We start from the raw sequence: 20,702 nt of genomic DNA, 5'->3' as shown, positions 1-20,702 counted from the left end.
TTTTGTCCTCTTACCTCCACATGGTTGGCATCACAGGCATCATGTACCACCATGGCCAAATTATTGATTAGTAGAGGTCTTGCTAACTTCTCGCCTCACACTTGTCTTGAAGCATGATCCCTCCTGATCTGAGTAGCTGGAATTACAGTCACTTAGCGCTTTTTAATTTTTTGCCTAGTAATATTCCAAGGATCAGTATGTCACAGTTTGTTTATTCAGTTGATACACATGTTTCTACTCTGAATCTGATTTATAGCTCTATGTAGACAACATATTTCATTTTTCTTACAAAAATAACTGCTTTTTAATGGCTTGTTCAGTATAAATATTTGATTGCAAGAAGCTGCCTTACCATTTTCCAAAATGTTTGTAACATACTTATATAGAAGTAGGTAAGAATTTCAGTTGTACACAGTTCTTACTATCATTTAGTATTGTCAGTCTTTTTAAACTTAGTCATTCTGAGTGTGAAGTAGTGTTGTTAAGGTTGTAATTTTTATTTCTCTTAAGAATGATGAAGTTGATCATCTTTTTTGTATATATATATATATATATATATATATATATATATATATATATATGTTTTTTTGGGGGGGAGGGGGGTTTGGTCGTGGGGCTTGAACTCTGGGCCTGGGCGCTGTCCCTCAGCTCTTCAGCTCAAGGCTAGCTCTCTACCACTTGAGCCACACTCGCCACTTCCACTTTTTTCTTTTTGCTTATGTGGTGCTAAGGAATGGAACCCAGGGCCTCATGCATGCAAGGCAAGTGCTCTACCACTGAGCCACCTTCCCAGCCCCTTTTTTTGTATATTTTAGTGACCATTCTTACCTTTTTTTTTTTTACTTCAAATTTATTTTCTTTTAATTGCAGAGTTATAGGAATTCTTTATAAATTCTGGAATCAAGTTTACTTTTTCCATTCTTAAAATTACTTTCTATAGTGCAAGTTTTAATTTGATATAATCTTATTTTTAACTTTTTTTCTGTAACTATAACCTTTTTCTCTTTTGGGTTTTGAGACAGGGTCTCACTGTTCATATTCAGCCCAGGAAGGCATGGAAACCTTGATCATCCTTCCCCAGTCTCCCAAGCTCTAGGATCACAGGTCTGGGCCACCATGCCCAGCTGAGCCTTTTGTTTTCTAAGAGCTCTTTGCCTACCCTAGATGTTAAGATGTTCGAACGAAGATATTCTTATCCTTCCCAAATTTTTTTCAGTTTTTACTTTTAACTGTGTGATCCTATCAGGTTGATTTGGGAATTTAAAATGAGCAAGGAGTCAAAATTTCATTTTTCCTTTATATGAATGTTCAGTTGTTTTAACATTATTTCCTTTAAAACATTTGAATTATTTTAGTATTTATCCTGCTTTTAAGTAATCACTTTCATTTAAACTTAATATAGACTTTGTTCTTTTTTCAGGATGGTTTTGGCTATGCTAGAGTGTTTACATTTCCACATAACTTTTAGAATTAGTTTGTCAATTTTTACCTCCCTTGCTCTCCCCTCCCCCCCAAAACAAACCATGCCTAATGGGATTTTGATTAGAAAATCGTATTGAATTTATAAATCAGTCTGAGAAGAATTCGAATCACAACCATAGTCTATCTTTCAAATTTATGAACTTAATATCTTTTTCTGTTTAAATACTTCAATCCAGAAGTATAATTTTGACATAGAGGTCTGACTGATTGATTTTAAACTTTATTCCTAAATATTTTTTATGCTATTGTGAATGTGTTTCTTTTGATCAATTTTATTTTCCAGCTATTCTTCCAAAAATACCTAAACACAATTTTTTTGTGTGGGACTATTCCATACTTTGCAGAGAGTTCAACATCCTGTACCCCTCCACTAAGTACTAGTGATTGGATAACACTGGCAGTACAACAGAAACTGTATAGACATTTCCAAATGCTCCCTAGTAATAGATGGGAAGGGATTAATGTCAATTTTGTTGCAAATCACCAGATTGAGGAAACTGGTCTTAATGCAGTGGAGCTACTCACCTTGAAATCTGAATAAGTAGTAAGACATCATGACACTTTTAGGTTACTTTATAATTCTGGATTTCCAAATTTGCTCTGGGTACTAAATATAACAGTCATTTTTCTAGAAAAATTACATTATTTGATACTTCAGAAGAAACAAAATCATCTTATGTCTGTAGCGACTGTTATATGGAATAATGACAAAAAAAATCTTGATTAAAAGGAGAACAAAGACAACTTCTTTTTTTTGTTGTCAGTTGTGGGGCTTGAACTCAGGGCATGGCTGCTGTCACTGAGCCTCTTTGTGCTCAAGGCTAGTGCTGTACCACTTGAGCCACAGATCCCTTCCAGTTTTTGAGTGGTTAGAGACAAGAGTCTCACAGTGACTTCTCTGCCCAGTCTGGCTTTGAACTACCATCCTCAGATCTCAGCCTCCTGAGTAGCTAGAATTACAGGTTGGTGCTTGGCCAAAGACAACATTTTTAATGACATTGGTTCTTACAGTCAAAATAAAACAGAATTGTCAAATGTGTGGAATTATATTTGTGTTTTTTACATAGGAATTTTTTTTATCTTAATGAACAAGTTTAAGGCTGTGAGTTTTCCTTTTCTAGCCAGCTTTTTGGTAGCAATTCTTAATCTTGCTGCCTTAAGTTTTTTAATGTTTCTATGAAAAGTTACTAAAATTTTTGTATATATGTGTCCCAGTGTAGGACTTGAATTCAAGGCCTATCTAAGTGCTTTCCCTGAGCTGCTTTTGTTCAAGGTGAGCACTCTACCACTTGAGCCACAGCTCTGCTTCTGGTTTTTTGTTGGTTAATTGGAAAGAATCTCGCATGGGGCCTTTACTTCCTGGGCTGGCTTTGAATGGACATCCTCAGATCTTAGCCTCCTGATTAGCTAGGATTATAGGTGTGAGCCGTCAGAGCCTGACACTAAGTACTTTTGGTAAATGATAAACAATTGCTGACTATCCTGTTTACCATCTTTTTTGGTTTTGGTCCGGTTGTGGGGCCTGAACTCTGGGCCTGGGCGCTGTCCCTCAGCTCTTCAGCTCAAGGCTAGCGTTCTACCACTTGAGCCACAGCGCCACTTCCGGCTTTTTTCTTTTTGCTTATGTGGTACTGAGGAATCGAACCCAGGGCCTCAGGCATGCAAGGCAAGCGCCTTGCCACTGAGCCACCTTCCCAGCCCCCTGTTTACCATCTTTTCTTTAGGCTTAAAATGTTTGATCTAGATCATTTGTGTTAGAAAGCTAGCATTGTGAGTCAGCTGAGTAGTTCATGTCTGAAAACACCATAAATTCAGATGGCCAGTTACAGTCTGTATTATACATGATAGGCAGATCTTGCCTCAAAGTAGAAAAACAAAGAAAACAATCAAAGAACTATAACATTGGGTTTTATATTCACTGTGTTAAAAATTACTTAGTGTGTTACAATTAATGTTTGGCTATTTCTTTAATTTCAAGGCTCAACAGCAACGTCATGAGAGAGATTTGGCTCTATTGAAACTGAAGGCTGAACAAGAAGCTCTAGAGTGTCAGAGACAGTTAGAAGAAACTCGAAATAAAGCAGCTCAGGTAACTTACTTTGCAGCAGATACTAATTATTTCCTTTTTTTTTTTTTTCTTTTGGTTGGTCATGGGGCTTGAATTTAGGGCCTGGGCATTGTCCCTGAGCTCTTTTTCTCAAGGCTAGCACTATACTGCTTTGAGCCACAGGACTCCACTTCCAGTTTTTGAATGGTTTAATTGGAGATTAGAGTCTCATGGGGAGTTTTCTGCCCCAGCTGGTTTCAGACTGCAGTTCTCAGATCTCAGCCTCCTATGTAATTCTTTAATTCTGAGTTTTTATCTTAGAAATTTCACTAGAAAGCTGGGTGCCATGGCTCATGCCTGTAATCCTAGCTACTCAGGAGGCTGATATCTGAGGATTGCTGTTCAAATCCAGCCTGGGTAGGAAAGTCCATGAGATGCTTGTCTACAATTAACAACCAGAAAACTGAAATGGTGCTGTGGCTCAAGTGGTGGAGTGCTAGCCTTGAGCTGAAGAGCTGAGGGACAATGCCCAGGCCCAGAGTTCAAGCCCCCAGGACTGACAAAAAAAAAAAAAAATTCACTACAACATTCTTTAAGAGTAAAAAGAAAGAGTATAAATAGTATTATGTAAATTTGTGTAAGTTTCATATCATTTGGTTCTTCTTACAAAATTATGAAATAAATAGTCAAGCATTATTTCCAATTCAAAAAACTAGCACCTGAGATACATAGTAGTTATTGGTCTGCAGACACATCAACTATGAATTACGGAGTTAAGACAAACTATGAAATTCAGATAGTAGTCAAGTGTATTTTTCACAAGGAGTCAATTTTATAAATTAAAACTAATTGGATAGAGGAGAAAATGAACCTAGCATTGTTTTGTTTTTTAATCTTTTATTGCTAGGTCCATGCAGAATCATTACAGCAGGTGGTTAAATCACAGAGGGAAGTGACTGAAGTCCTCCAAGAAGCAACTTGTAAAATAGCAGCTCAGCAAACTGAGACTGCTCGCCTTACCACAGATGCAGCTCGCCAGATCTGTGAGGTAAGAGCCACTTGTGAGAACTATGAAAAATTAAATTTTTTTTCAGTGTTAAAAGTTTTGAATTTGGGCTCTAGTTTGTGCTTAGCAGGAATTCTCAGCATGATATTACACCTCCAGTCCTAATTTTTGCTCCTTATTTTTGTTTGTTTGTTTGTTTGTTTTTTTGGTCAGATCTCAGCCTCCTGAGTAGCTAGGATTACAGGCGTGAGCCACCAGCGCCCGGCTCTTATTTTTGTTTTTAACTTTTTTTTTTTTTTTTTTTGTCTTTTTGGGGACTGGGTATCAAACCCAGGATGTTGCACTTGGTAGGCAAGCACTTTGCCACTGAGCTACATCCTAGCCCTGCTCCTTATTTTTTTTTTTTTTTTTTTGTCGGCCGTGGGGCTTGAACTCTGGGCCTGGGCGCTGTCCCTCAGCTCTTCAGCTCAAGGCGAGCGCTCTACCACTTGAGCTACAGTGCCACTTCCGGTTTTCTGGTGGTTTACTGGAGATAGGAGTCTCACGGTCTCTCCTGCCCGGGCTGGCTTTGAACCACGATCCTCAGATCTCAGCCTCCTGAGTAGCTAGGAGTACAGGCGTGAGCCACCAGCGCCCGGCTACTCCTTATTTTTGAGATTGGATCCTGTTTGGTTTTATAGCTATGTTAGGCTTCATGGTAAATAGGATATCAGAAGCATACCACTGAGTCCAGCTCTTATTTGAGAAAGTGTCTCCCAAATTTCTTTCTGCTTGGGCTGGTCTTAAACCTCAACCCAACAGCTTCAATCTCCCAAGTAGCTCCAAGTAGCATGAACCACTCATACCCTTTGATAGCTTCCCTTTATGCTTTTTTTTAAAGTCATTTTTAATTTTAATTTTATCTTCTTGAGTCTCCTTTCTCAAAATTTTAATGTGGAAATATTAACAAAAGATTTCAAAAACACTTTTAAGTCATCAGTAGAATGAATATAACTTAAGTATTAATTGAATAATACCAAATGCATAATGCATGTAATAGTTGTAAAAGTGATTATGAATAAGGCAAATATGTTTCACTATTGTTTACTCAGAGAAGATTTGTAAAAGAAGAGCTAATTGAATTGATTATTAAAGGAAGACTTTTTAGATTGGTATAATTGGTAAAACATTAAAAATTATGTATTTAAGCCTTGAATTTTATAAGATGAACCTGTTGGGACTCACAAAAGGCTAAAACTTGCCCATAACATTTCATATTAGTACCAGAATTTGCTTGCTTTTGATCCAGTGAGCTTTGATAAATACTGTATTTCTTCTCAGTTCTACTCTGGCATTGTCTTTTTCCATCTCTTTCTCTTTTCTGCATTTATATTTAGATGGCAGAATTAACTCGAACTCATATCTCAGATGCCATCACTTCTTCTGGAGCTCCCCTAGTGACACTGTATGACCACCAGCGGCACCACCTTCCAGACTTCATGAAACAGCTTAGAACCAGAGCTGAATCAGACAGGTTAGTGTTCATTCATTCAGCAAATAATATAATGAAGTATCTTTTATGTCTTAGCCATTCTGGGCATACTGGCAAGACAATTGTATATAGATATATAGTTCAATAGGGAAGATAAACATTAGGCACATATTCAGTTAAGTGAGTTAACACTTACAAACAGGAATAAGTGTTATGAAAGAAACCCATGTCTCAGATATACAACTGGAGTCTGAATAGCCTGTGGATGCAAGGAGGTCAGAGTAGGAGTTAAAGAGGAAGAAAAGAAGAAGTAAAGCTTACAGTGAGAGTTAGTAGATAAGGAATCAATCAGTGATGTAAGGGAGGGAAAGAGTAGACAGATTGAAAGGACTGAAGGAAGAGGAACATGACACATTAAAAAAAAAAAAAAGACAAAAAAGACCAATGTGATTGGTGGGAGACAGCAGAGTTTTGAGAATGGTCTGACCTGATGTATCAGTGTAAGACCTGGCAGACTAGGATTTTGGAGTTTAATTTAAGAACAACGAAAAGTTATTAAAGAAGTTTTCAGACAGAACTGGGTGACATGATCATATTTGTGTATGTAGTTTTCAGCCCATTTTTCTCTCTTGGGATTTGAGTTCAGAGCTTAACTACCACTTGAACTATGTCTCCAGCTTGGCTTTTTGCTAGTTATATTGAAGATGAAGTTTTCCAGACTTTTTTCCGAGGCTGACATTGAACCATGATCCTCCCAATGTCAGCCTCTCCCAAGTAATACTAAAGCCACCAGTGACCAGTTTGTGTATATTTCAACATTTCTTGATCATAAATTTTAATTGATTTATATCCATTGATATCAGGAGTGATGATGTGTTTATTTCCCTTAAGAAATATTATTTTGGGGGCTGGGAAGGTGGCTCAGTAGTAGAGTGCTTGCCTTGCATGCATGAGGCCCTGGGTTCGATTCCTCAGCATCACATAAGCAAAAAAGAAAAAAAAAACCGGAAGTGGCGCTGTGGCTCAAGTGGTAGAGCACTACCTTGACCTGAAGAGCTGAAGGACAGCGTCCAGGCCCAGAGTTGAGGCCACACGACCGGACAAAAAAACAAACAAAAAAAATATATATTATTTTTGTGTTTTTTTTTCTATTGAATGTCTTTTACTCTCAAATGCTTTCTAATACAGTTCATAATTTATCAGTTCATAATGCATTCAAGATTTTTTCTGGTTTTATTGTTAAACAGTCTTTAAAACCTTTCTCTTATTGGTGCTGAATGTTTAATTGTATTTAAAATTTTTTCTTTGTAGGATAAGTCAGTCTGTTTCAGTCTCTCAGAGTAAAGGAGGAACCATTGATTCAAAGCATCAGAAATATTCCCCTTCATATGATAACTATTCTGAGTCTTCAAGATACAAGAGTCATGATCGAAGGTGAACAGTTTTTATCAATACAGTTTGATAAACTCTGACATATAGTGTAAACATTGCTTGTCCTTGACTTTTTTGTTGTTGTTGCTGCTAATACTGTTGGACCTGAGCACTCACTGTCCCTGAGCTTTTATGCTTAAGACTAGCAATCTTTCCCTTGAGCCACAGCTCCATTTCTGGCATTTTAGTGGTTAATTGGGGATAATTGCCTGGGCTGGCTTTGAATGTAGATCCTTCTATCTCAGCCTTCTGAGTAGCTAGGATCAACAGGGATGAGCCACCAATGTCTGGAACCCTTCAGAGTGCTGGCTGGCTTTCCCCATTTTTCACTCAAAACTGGAATTCTACCACTTGGGCCACACCTCCACTTCCTGGTTCCCCTGTTTAATTAGCCATTGTTTAAAATAGTTTGTAATAATAATACAGTCACTGTTGCTTGAGAGCCTAGTTACTTAATCATATATCATCTTTTCTTTAATTGTCACAGCAGTCTACCAAGGCATTTCATACTAATTTTTTTGCATACTAATTTTACAGATTAGGGAATTAGATACTTGTGGAGAGGTTAAGAAATTCACCTAACATCACATGGTAGTGATACAAAATTGAACCTTGATTTATCTAGTTCCAAAGCCTGTGTTCACTGCACTTTTTTTTTTTTTTTGCTAACATGTATATTGTTGTTTATTTTTTCATGAAATGAGGGTTTCACTATGTTGGTCAGGCTGGCCTTCAACTTGCTAATACTGCCGCAGTCTCTCAAGTACCTGAAATTACAGACATATAACTTTTCCCTGCTTCATCAGAATCTCTATCCCACTCCTGCTCTTCTCACTCCTCTTTCCCTTTTCCTCTCCTCTTTTTTTTTTTTTCTTGTGCCAGTACTGGTACTTGAACTAGGGCCTCATGCTCTTGCTTAACTTTTGTGTTCTCTGCTGGCACTCTACTGCTTGGGCCGCATCTCCACTTCTGGCTTTTTTTTTTTTTTTAGCTAGTTAATTAAAGATAACAATCTTTAGGATTTGTCTGCCTAGATTGGCTTTGAACTGTGATTCTCACATCTTAGCCTCTTAAGTAGCTCTGATTACAGATGCAAACTACCAACACCTGGCTCATCAATATTTCTTGACATTACCTTGTAGTAATTTAAACCATTATGAATAATATTGAATAGTTTGTCACTGCTTCTTGGCACAATTTAGTATCTGTAGTTCTCAATTACGGTTTGCCTTTAGATTAGATTTTGTGTGTGTGTGTCGGTCCTGGGGCTTGAACTAAGGGACTGGGCACTGTCCCTGAGCTGCTTCTGCTCAAGGCTAGCACTCTACTACTTGAGCCATAGTGCCACTTTCAGCTTTTTCTCTTTATGTGATATTGAGGAATCAAACCCAGGTCTCTTCATGAATGCCAGGCTAGCATTCTACCACTAAGCCTGATTCCTAGCCCTAGATTAGATTTTAAAGAGTATGTCCTAGCATTTTTATAGGTAGATTACCCACATTGTCAAGCATAATGAATCTCACTTTAAAAATTGTAAAATTCAAAATCATGAAATAGTGTGATAAATACTAACAAGTATTGAGTACTGTCAGACACCTGTGTATATGAAATTCTATGACTTTTACTTAAGCTTTACCAAAAGCTATTTTCACTGATAACTCATTTAAGCCACTAGATTACTGTATTGGACTCCTAATAGATCTCTTCACCCTCTGTTCTTTCCCTTTCTGTTCTCTATTGATTATCTACATGGTAATCAGTTTGTTCTGAAATTTATAGCCAGTTTAGTTATTCACATGTTTAAAACTTCAGTATTCTTTCAAACCATTTAAGATGTAATCCAAATGATTTAGGATAACTTAAAAGAATTCTTTATGATTCATTGGTCTCCACTCCTCCCTCCCCCTCCTCCTCTCTTTGCCAGTCCTGGGGCTTGAACTCTGGGTCTGAGCACTGTCCCTAACCTCCTTTAGCTCAAGACTAGTAGCACTCTACCACTTGAGCCACAGCACCACTTCCAGATTTTTCTGTGATTAATTGGAGATAAGTGTCTCATGAACTTTCCTGCCCAGGCTGGCTTCGAACCACCATTCTTAGATCTTAGCCTCCTGAGTAGCTAGGATTATAGGTGTGAGCCGCTGGTGGCTCACTTCTTTTTTTTTTTTTTTTCACTTCTATCTTTTAAACATCTCTCTCCTTTTCTCTTTTCTCCCTTCCCTCTCTTTTCTCCTCTAGTCTCCTCTCCTCTTTGTTTGTGTTTATTTGTTGGTGTTGGGAATTGAACCCAGGTCTTCATGTAAGCAAGGCAAGTGTTCTACCACTGATCCACATCCCCAGTCTAATAATTCTCTCTTCATATTAATTTTGACTTCTAATTCCTGAAAAGAACTTTGCTGTCTTTTATTATATGTACCTTCTTTCTACCCCTTTCTGCATATTTCATTTAGTTTACCTTTATTTGCTCTTCAAGGATTAGTGTTGGGCTAGGCTGTACTGGGATGGCTTGTGCCTTTAATCTCAGATTCTTAGGAATTACAGATCGAAAAAATAGAGACAGCAAAGTTCAAGGCCAACTCTGAGCAAAAACAACTCCATCTCAATTTTCACAAAAAGGTAGAATGTCCTCTCAGCTATGCAGGAAAAGTAGGATATTCTAGTCTGGTCAGAGCAAAAACTTGAGACACTATCTCTAAAGTAACCAAAGAGAAAAAGAATTGCTTTGTGGCTCAAGTAATAGAGCACCTGCCTAGCAAGAATGAGGTTTTGAATTCAAATGCCAGTACTGGGGGGAAAAAAACCCAAAACAAAAGCCAAAAACCAACCAAATTGTGTTACCCTAGTATGCTTCAAATATATTTTCAATGGTTTTCTACAGCACTCTGTAATATAACTGTGGCTCTCTTGACTACCTTGTGTGTACTTTTTCTGTACTTGTTCATGAACTCTGGATTTTAATTTCTTTGAGGGCTTTCTTTTCTTCTCTGCACACACACACACACACACACACACACACACACACACGGCTTTCTTTTCTTCTCTGCACACACACACACACACACACACACACACACACACACGCACGCGTGCACGCAGACTCGCACTAGGGGTTCAACTTAGGATCTTATGCATGCTAGGCAAATGGTCTACTACTTGAAATAGGCCTCCAGTCTTTTTCAAAATAATACTTTGCTTCAGAGAGAAGGTCTTGATTAGTTTCCCCAAACTGGCCTCCAGCTTGTAGTCCTCCTGTCTACATTTCCTGAGACGATGGGATAACACATGTGCCACAGTGTCCACCTATAGCTTCATTTATTTTTACTACTAAAAAATACCCACAATTTTAATAAACAGTGACTTCCTTCCCTGCACTATTACCACCATAACCACTAATCTACTTTCTGTCCTCAATAGATTATATCTATTTTAGGTTTTTGTATAAATATGCAGTATGTATTCTTTTTTTAAAGTTTTTATTATAAAGATGATATACAGAGAAGTTATTGTACTCTTAGCACACTGTTTCTGGGGCTTATAGTAGTCTATATACTGCTTCATTTTTATGGCCAAATGATGCTCTGTTGTATAAATATACCATATTTTTTAATGTGTTCATCAGTTTATGGACAGTTGGGTCATTTCTACCTTTTGGCTATTATGAATTATACTGCATGTTCATGTACAAGTTTTTTGTGTGGATTTGTGTTTTCATGTCTCATGTGTTTACAAGTAGAAGTACCCACATGATATTTCTTTTTTTTTTTTTTTTTTGGGTCCGGTTGTGGGGCCTGAACTCTGGGCCTGGGCGCTGTCCCTCAGCTCTTCAGCTCAAGGCTAGCGCTCTACCACTTGAACCAACAGCGCCACTTTCAGCTTTTTTCTTTTTGCTTATGTGGTGCTGAGGAATCGAACCCAGGGCCTCAGGCATGCAAGGCAAGCGCTCTACCACTGAGCTACTTTCCCAGCCCCACATGATATTTCTGTCAGGCTTTTACTCTGATAATACTTTCATATGCCAGTCCAGAAAAAAGAGCTTTGGTACTCTAGGGTACTTTAAATATCCCTTCAGTGTTTTCCTATAGCTTTATTATAATATATATCCTTTCAAAAATATTTATTAAATCAGTCAATTGGATTATGTTCTTCTAAATACAGTGAATATAGGGCTGGGGAAGAGTCAAGGAAGACTTTACAGAACTAAGTCTCCAAGTAGTACTTCACTAAGTGGTAAGGGAGAAAAGGATGGAGGGAAGGATGAGACAGGCATGTACAGAGGCCTCAAAACTTGAATCAAGTAGTTTTGAGTATGCTTTGTTTTTTTTGTGCCTGGGCACTGTCCCTGAGCTTTTTACTCTTCCATTTGAGCCATAGCTCTGTTTCTGGCTTTTTTTGGTGATTAGAGTTGTGTCTCATAGACTTTCCTGCCTAGGTTTAGCCCTAAACCATGATCCTCAGATCTCAGTTTGTGAGTAGCTGGGATTACAAGAGTGAGCCACCGGCACCTGGCTAGCAAGATCTTTTAATATAAAGATCAACATCATGTAATGTTACAAAAATATATCTATTGAATTTTGCATTTAGGGATTTAGCGTTTTTGAAGAACAGATCCAGTATAATAATTCCAATGGAATCAGATTATGATGAATTTAGTGTTAAGTAAAGAAAATGGAATTATGAATAGATGCCATCTTTCCCAGTTTGACTTTGAATTGAAGGAGATCAAGAGGGAGGAGCAGCGTGGATAGTGATAGTTCTAGCAGTGGTTAACTGCTAAGATTGTCTTGATTGCAACTTCCTTATACTTAGCTTTTCCTCTTATACTTAGCTTTTAAAAATGGTTTATTATCAGACTTTTGTCTACTTAGATTTTTTGTGTTTTATATTACATTTTTATTTCAAATGTTGATCATAAGGAGCAGTCCTTTGGTCAGATAAGTTTATTTTGAAATTATGATCCTTAATTGCTTTTCTATATGTTTATTTCCATAATACCCATAAAATAGAAGTAGTGGTAGCAGCTTTCAAGAAAGTCCTTCAGTTCCATCTTGTAAGGAAAATGACAAGAAATTTCATGGTGAAAAGATGGAGAGTTCCATTGATGAACATCTTCAGACTGCTGCAGATGATTCTTTGCAAAGTGATAGCATTCCATCTCTTCCTGATGAGAAAGGTAAGTTTCCTTATACACACTACACACACACACACACACACACACACACACACACACACACACACACACACACACACACACACACACACACACACACACACACACACACACACACACACACACACACACACACACACACACACACACACACACACACACACACACAATTACTTGTGTATAACTGAGGAAAGGGGATTCTTGTTATCAGCTAGCAAATAACTTTTGGAGTCAGTCCTGATGAAGTCAACTTCCATATAATGGGAAAATAAAGAATATAGGAAAGTAATAGAGAAATTATTATTATTAAGTTTGTCCTATAAGATAAATTTAACCTCTGCTAAATTTTATGTCATTAATAATGGTACTTGTAATTAAAGTACTAATAGAGGGTAAATTTAATTATCAATAATGTCTGAATATTATGATAGTTAATAACGTATGGGTGGCTTATTTATGGTTGTATCTCAAGCATTTACCATAGTGCCAGGCTTCCAATAGCAAAGAATAAATAATTATCAAGTGACTATTTAGAAATGTCATGAACTATGACTAATTTATGTAACTTCTTTAAACAATATTAAATTATTTGGACTACTAATCATTATGGAGGAGCAGAGACCAGAGTTACTTCTTAAAATAATTAAAATAGCAGATAAATAACTTTTAAAAAATATTGTATGTTGGGCAGTAAGAGATGTTAACTTATGAGAGATTAGAAACTAATGAGATAGATAGTACAACTGTCCCAATTTACTGCCTAGAGATTTTCTAGATTCAAGAGCATATAATCCAGTGATCTCCCTGAGATAACAGAATTAAATGCCAGGTGCTAGTGGTTTAGTTCTGAGACTTGAGGTTTGAAGCCAGCCTAGGCAAACAAATCCATGAGACCTTTATCTCCAATTAACCACCAACACACTGTAACGAGCCGTGTGGCTCAAATTGCAGAGCACTAACCTTAAATGAAAAAGCCAAGAGTGTGAGGCCCTAGGTTCTTCAACATCCTATGTTATCAAACAAATGAGCATCAAAATCACAGTGCAGTCAAACTTTGTCATCTTTTACTTCAAGATTCTAGAATAACAAATTACTGCTCAAATTGTACCTGATAAATTCTGTCTGAATTAAATTTTCAAGTGTTCAATTTTTTTCAAGGGTTAAATCCCCTATAATATTTACTTACTTTAGATCATTATAAAGTGAATTCATGTTGCTTTATAGATTGTAAATTATTTGTGCGGGAGTATGTCTTTTACCATAGTCTCAACTCATATTTCCTAGACAGGCATTTCTTTCTTGTATTGCCTTCTGATACTGAAACCTCCTTTGAAGCTCAAATTATTATCCTCTTTGGTTATTTGGTTATTATCCTCTTTGTAGTTACTTTGATCATTTTGCCTTAACTTAAAAAAGATTTTCTGTGTAGGCAAGAAAGATTACCAGGTAATTTCTTGTCATATATTGCTATATGTCCATTCATGCTACAAATATTTATCATCAACTATGCACTAATATTAAATTGTTGTAGATAAGGTAGTAATATGAAACCACAAAATTAAATTGCAATAGAAAATCTGTTTTTATAATAGGGGAAGTTAAAAATTGGTTTAACGTTGGGGCTGGGAAGATGACTCAGTGGTAGAGCGCTTGCTTTGCATGCATGAGGCCATGGGTTTGATTCCTCAGCACCACATAAGCAGAAAAATAAAAAGCTGGAAGTGGTGCTATGGTTCAGGTGGTAGCATGCTAGCCTTGAGCTGAAGAGCTGAGGGATCAGTGCCCAGACCCAGAGTTCAGGCCCCATGACCAGACCTCCACACCCCAAAAATTGGTTTAACTACTTTTGAAATAAGGTCCTAAGAGATAAATGTTATGGAGTGATATAAAATTGAAAAGGATGCTTTATAACTGTGGTATTTTCATATTTGTGTGATTTTTTTTAAACTGTTGCCCTATTTAATAAATACCCCATAATTGACAGTAATTCATAGTTGCAAAATTTCTTTAAATTTAATAATTTTATTGTTATTATTAAGGTGTTATACAGAGGGGTTATCATTCCATAAGTCAGGTAATAAGTACATTCTTTTTTTCACACAGTGTCACCTCTTCCTTTCCTTTCCCTTAGTTGCTCCCTCCCATCCTTGCCCACAGTTTACATAGGTCATTTTCCACATAGTGTATACTGAATAGCGTGATTGTATTAGTTCACCCTCCCTCCCTCCCTTTCTGTATCTCCACCTTTACTCCCCTAAAGGAAAAAATCCCAAAGCAAAAACAACAGTACTGCACAATTGCATAATCTTTCTTTCTTTATTTTAATATACTGATGTCTTAATTTACCAATAACACTAAATATATATGTCATTCATTTTGTGTGTTTTTTTGTCATGAAAGAAATTTTTTTTTTTTTTTTTTTTGGGTCCGGTCATGGGGCCTGAACTCTGGGCTTGGGCACTGTCCCTCAGCTCTTCAGCTCAAAGCTAGTGCTCTACCACTTGAGCCACAGCGCCACTTCCGGCTTTTTTCTTTTTGCTTATGTGGTGCTGAGGAATCGAACCCAGGGCCTCAGGCATGTTAGGCAAGCGCTTTAACCACTGAGCCACCTTCCCATGAAAGAAATTTTTATTTTAGAGTTTAATTTACACAAAATTATAGCTATACATGTTTTAGAAATGCTTCCTATTATGTATTCCTCAATCCATGCATGACTATACATCAGTATTGCTCCAATGAATGGTCCATGCTTCAATCTACATTGTTTTGCCCTACAAAGAGTAATAAGGAAAAAACTGAGAAAGCAAGGGAAGGGATAACACTGCCCAAAAAGAAATGTACTCTTTATCTGACCTATGGTAACTGTAAACCCTTTATATATCACCTTTATAATAACAATAAAAAATTTTAAAGTAATAGGAAAGTCTACTTTTTTATTTCTTAAGACAGCTCTTTATTTTATTATTATTGTTGTTGTTATAATTAGTTGTACAAATGGGTTACTGCCACCCCTTCCTTGAGTCGCCTTAAGAAAGTTTACCTTTTCAAGGAAGAAAAATAAGATTGTAGGACTGGAAATGTGATTTAGTAGTAAGAGTGCTTGCCTACCATGCATGAAGCCCTGGGTTCAATTCCTGACTACCACATAATCAGAAAAGCTAGAAGTGGTGCTGTGGCTCAAGTGATAGAGTGCTAGCCTTGAGCAAAAGAAGCTCAGGGACCATGCCCAGGCCCTGAGGGGGTGGCGGCGGAGATTTTTTTGTTCCATGCTTACAATGAAGTAAAATGGAACAAGTACACACATTTTCCCAAAAATCTTTCTTTTGCTTTATATTAAATGTTAGCATTAATGTCTGTCTATAAAACTTCAGGATAAAAGTAATTTTTTACATAGCAACTAATCTATGAATAGTGCGTTAGGTGCTGCTGTTTTCATTTTTAGCTTTGAAGGAAACTTTTTCTTAATTTTCATCTTGTTTCCACTCAGTATTTTTTTATTTTAGAAGAACTCAGGACAGAGAGGAGTTGCTGTTAAATTAAGCATTGTGTTTGGTACTTAGAAGTCGGCTGTTGATTGTTCCACTGCTTGGCTGTTCTTTTACCCATCATTTTCTAGTTTCTTTTGCTTTCTCCTTTTCTGGACTAGGAAAAGTTAAAGACCTATCAACCTTTCACTGACTTTCAGCTGGTGTTCACATTTACACAGATCAGCTTAGATAACTTTACCAAATAGCTGGGTCAATTCAGTTGTAACATGAGTTTAAAACATCTATTCTATGTGAAAATGGAAGTAGGTAAATTGAAATAAGTGGGGAGAGGTAGAGGAGAATTATCAAAGGGGTGACATTTATCAAAATTCATTGTACTCACAAACTGACATGTGAATTAAATTCCCTTTGTACATCTACTTAACGATAATAAATAGATATAACAACAACAACAAAATCACCATGCAAGATCAGGCCTAGTGGGCATATACTTCCAGCACTCAGGAGACTTAAGGCTAGAAGATCGCTTGAACTCAGGAGATCTGAGATCAGCCTGGGCAATATAGACTCTCAAAAAAAAAAGGAAAAGAAAAATTACACAGAGACCACAATATGCCATATCACACTATACCTATTAGAAAGGTTAAAACCTAAAAAACCTCCAGACAATAACAATTGGATATCAGGGATGCAGAGCAACCAGGGCTTGCATTCATTGCTAGTGAGGATGCAAAATGGTGTGGCCACTATGGAAGAGTTTTATAGTGTCTCACAAGACTTATCAGGTGACCCGCAATCACATGTCTAGGCATTTGCCCAGTGATTTCAAACTTTATGTCCACATTAAAAACTAGACTAATGTTTATAACTAATTGCTAAAAACTGGATACAACCAAGGAGGACAGCATTTCATTCCATATAGTGAAATATTATTAAAAGGAACAGCTGCTGGGTGTGGTAATACATTCCTGTAATTCCAGCACTTGGGGGTTTAGACAGGCAGATTGTGAGTTCAAGGCCAGTGTGGGCAACACAGAGAGTATAAGGTCATCTTTGGCAACATAGTAAAACCTTAATCTAAAAAACAACAACGGGCTGGGAAGGTGGTAGAGTGCTTGCCTTGCATGCATGAGGCCCTGGGTTCAATTCCTCAGCACCACATAAGCAGAAAAAGCTGGAAGTGGTGCTATGGCTCAAGTGGTAGAGCGCTAGCCTTGAGCTGAAGAGCTATAGGACAGTGCCCAGGCCCAGAGTTCAGGCTCATGGCTGACAAAACAACAACAACAACAAAATCTATTGATTCTTGCGATACCATGGATACATTAAATGGATTTTACCAAGTGAAGAACTCTCAAAAGGTTATTTTTTGTATGATTCTGTATTTATGACATTTGGGGAAAGGGAAAATTATAAAGGTAGAAAACATTGATTTCCAGGCAAATGGTGGAAAATGAAGTAGTTGACCATAGGAGGGATACACTTTTAGAATGGAGCAACAGTTATGGCATTTATATTTTCTATATACTGCTATACATTTCTCAAGCCCTGTGTATTACAAAGACAATTTTAATGTATATGAACTAAGCATATACACACATATCAACAAGGATTTGGGGAATCCCAGGGTGGAATATAACTGTGAATAATGAATCTGATTGTATTACAGATATGTGGCATAACCATGTTGAAGAGGTGTATTAAGTAAAGTTCTTTAGAGGAACAGAACCAATAGGATATATATATATATATATATATATATATATATATATATACATATGAATATATGTATTTATGGATATATATATATATATGAATATGAGAGTATTATTAGATTGGCTTATCCATTTAGTGGACACATAGTCCACAGTAGCCATCTGCAGGCTGGCAAGCAGTGAAACCTGCTCAGATAAAGAATCTGGAAGCCTCAGAATAAGGACCAATGAGACAGCTTCAGTATGGTACTGAAGGCTCCCTGGAGAGTAGCAGGTGCAAATCTGCAATTGAAGACCTGTGATCTTACAAGTTTTCCCTTTTTCTTTTTTCTATATCTAGACTCCCAGCCTATTGGACAATGCCTCCCACAGGTCTTTCTCACTCAGTTTGCTGACCCAAATGTCCTTCTTCTTTGTAAATACCCTTGTAGCCACACCCAGAGGTTTACTTTACCAATTTTAAGTATCAGTCTAGTCAAATTGACAGCTAGATGACCTATCATAAGGAGAAGAGAGAGCTGACATAGGAAACATTAGAAAGTGTTATTTTGAGTAAAAATTATAACTCTAATGCTAAAGGAATTGTATAGAATTGTTTGCTTCTGTTTTCTTTGTGAAGTATCTGGTTATAATCATTTCCTCTTTCTATAGTGTAGTAGTGATTTTTCTAATTGGTTAGAAAGAGCTTTTTAAATATGAAATGAATTAACTTTTAAAATATGAAATGCATTAACTTTTGATCATGTTTCTCATCCTTTTATTTCTGGGTAGTTTTTGAGGTGTGTGTGTGCGTGCGTGCATGCGTGTGTGTGTGTGTGTGTGTGTGTATGTGTACTGCTGGCTTTTTCTGCTTATATGGTGCTGAGGAATCAAACCCATGGCTTCATGCATGCAAGGCAAGCACTCTACTACTGAGCCACCTTCCCAGCCCCAGTTTTTGAGGTTTTTGTTGTTCAGAAGAAAAATGAAGTTTGGTTATTTTCCTTGCCTAGTAATTGTTTGCGATTGATTTTATGGATTTATGTTGAATTAGCTCAGAATGAGAAAAAGGGCTACACTTGGACACCTACCAAAAACAGGATGATAAAATCTCCTTTGTTCTTACTCTTTTAGATTCAACTTCTATTGCAACAGAATATTCTCTGAAATTTGATGAATCCATGACAGAAGATGAAATAGAAGAAAAATCATTTCGATCTTTATTACCTTCTGAGAGCCATCGCAGATTTAACATGGAAATGAAAAGAAGCCATCATGATGACTCTGATGAAGAAGCCTCCCCAGAAAAGACTACACTGTCTTCTGCCAAGGTGTGCTCTTATTTACCCGTGGAGGTAAATGGCTGAGGTGTATTCTCAAAAGTATGAGAATACATATTATATTTCACCTCAGTTGTCAGCTATCAGAGTTACTTTCCACAAGATCAGTTTTATGTTATAATTTTTTCCAAGTAGAATACAAACATTCCTTAAAACAAGATAAGGCTTTTGAATGTCTGAGCCAACATCTTCATAGCTTTTTCACCTGATCCTCTCTCCTCTCCTCCCTTCCCCTCCCCTCTCCTCCTTTCTTATTTTTTTGTCTTCCTTTCCTCCTTCCTTTCTTCCCTTTCTCCTTCCCTGTTTCCTTCCCTCTCTTTCTGTCTCTCTCTCCCTCTCTTTCTGTCTCTCCCTCCCTCTCTTTCCTTCTTCCTCTCTCTCTTCCTTTCCTTCTTTCTCTCCCTCACCTCTTAGTATTAGAGATTAAACTTAAAGCCTCCCACTTGAGCCATGCCATGTTTGTATTTTGTTTTTGAAATAGGACTTCACTAACTTTGCCAGGGCTAGCTTCCAAATCAGTCTTCTTATCTCTGCTTCATTCTTTTAACACTCATATTTCAAACTTTACATTTATTCTTCTTGCCAACATATATGTCTTTTATATAATAGGATCAAATTCTTACCCATTTTATTCTGGGGGCAATACTTTTTTTTTCCCCCCTAGTGCTAGTCATGGGACTTGAACTCAGGACTTGGGCTTTTGTGCTCAAGGCTAGCACTCTACCACTTGAACCAAAGCTCTGCTTCTAGCTTTTTTTGTGGTTAATTGGAGATAAGAGTCTCATGGACTTTCTTGCCCAGGCTGGCTTTGCATTACCATCCTAGATCTTGGCCTCCTGACTAACTAGTATTATAGGCATGAACTACCTGTCCACATATTTTACATTCATTGTTAAGATTTCATTGACTGAATAAATAAGCAGATAAATTCTGGTCTCATGTGTTTTTATCTAAGAGTATTTTCCTATGTGGTTATAGCTTTGTAAATTTACTTATTTGTTTACTTACCTATTTATTTTTGAAGTTGAATCTCACTGTGTTGCTCAGGTCAGTCTCAAACCTCATGTGCTCCAGTGATTCTCCTGCCTCAGCCTTCAGAGCAGCTGGTCTTATAGGCATGTGCACCCACTCTTAGCTATGCACACTTATAAATGTGTATTTCTTTTAATAACATTAACTACCAAAATGTTAGGAAGATGATAAACTAAGTAAACTCTATTTTAGGATCTGAGTATGCCATTCTCAGGAGGACAAGATAGCTTTTCTAAGTTTACTATGGAAATGGTTCGACAGTATATGAAAGAAGAGGAAATGCGTGCAGCTCACCAGTCTTCACTTTTGCGGCTCCGAGAAAAGGCCTTGAAGGAAAAAACTAAGGCTGAATTAGCCTGGCTAGAACATCAAAAAAAGTAAGTTCTTTAAGTAAGCATAGTTATCACTGTTTATTTTCTTCCATAAAAAGGAATTGCCTTATGTTTTGAGATACTTTTGTTTTCATGTATATAAGTGTTTATTAAAGTTCAAATCTAGGGTTCGAGGCATTCTAAGCACAATCTCTACCCACCTAACTCCATCCCTTGTC

The 20,702-nt window shown here is 37.1% G+C and overlaps 1 protein-coding gene across 8 annotated transcripts in view; it reads left to right on the top strand.

Annotated features, from left to right (window-relative positions):
* Cep350 (centrosomal protein 350) overlaps window positions 1-20,702 on the top strand; it is a 138,486-nt gene that overhangs the window by 69,247 nt on the left and 48,537 nt on the right. For 5 of the 8 annotated variants that reach the window (XM_070034334.1, XM_070034335.1, XM_070034337.1 and 2 more), the window contains 7 exons: window positions 3,461-3,571; window positions 4,437-4,577; window positions 5,912-6,048; window positions 7,318-7,440; window positions 12,438-12,604; window positions 18,915-19,135; window positions 20,345-20,529. In XM_070034334.1, the coding sequence (XP_069890435.1) occupies window positions 3,461-3,571; window positions 4,437-4,577; window positions 5,912-6,048; window positions 7,318-7,440; window positions 12,438-12,604; window positions 18,915-19,135; window positions 20,345-20,529 (1,085 nt within the window). The remainder of the gene's footprint in view (window positions 1-3,460; window positions 3,572-4,436; window positions 4,578-5,911; window positions 6,049-7,317; window positions 7,441-12,437; window positions 12,605-18,914; window positions 19,136-20,344; window positions 20,530-20,702) is intronic. The other 3 variants (XM_070034336.1, XM_070034340.1, XM_070034339.1) reach the window with 1 other exon arrangement.

Source organism: Dipodomys merriami, unplaced genomic scaffold, assembly GCF_024711535.1.
Source record: "Dipodomys merriami isolate MVZ:Mamm:240054 unplaced genomic scaffold, mDipMer1.0.p SCAF_24, whole genome shotgun sequence".
NCBI lineage: Eukaryota > Metazoa > Chordata > Mammalia > Rodentia > Heteromyidae > Dipodomys > Dipodomys merriami.
The sequence above is the reverse complement of the archived record's forward strand: the minus strand, read 5'-3'. Positions and strand labels throughout refer to the sequence as shown.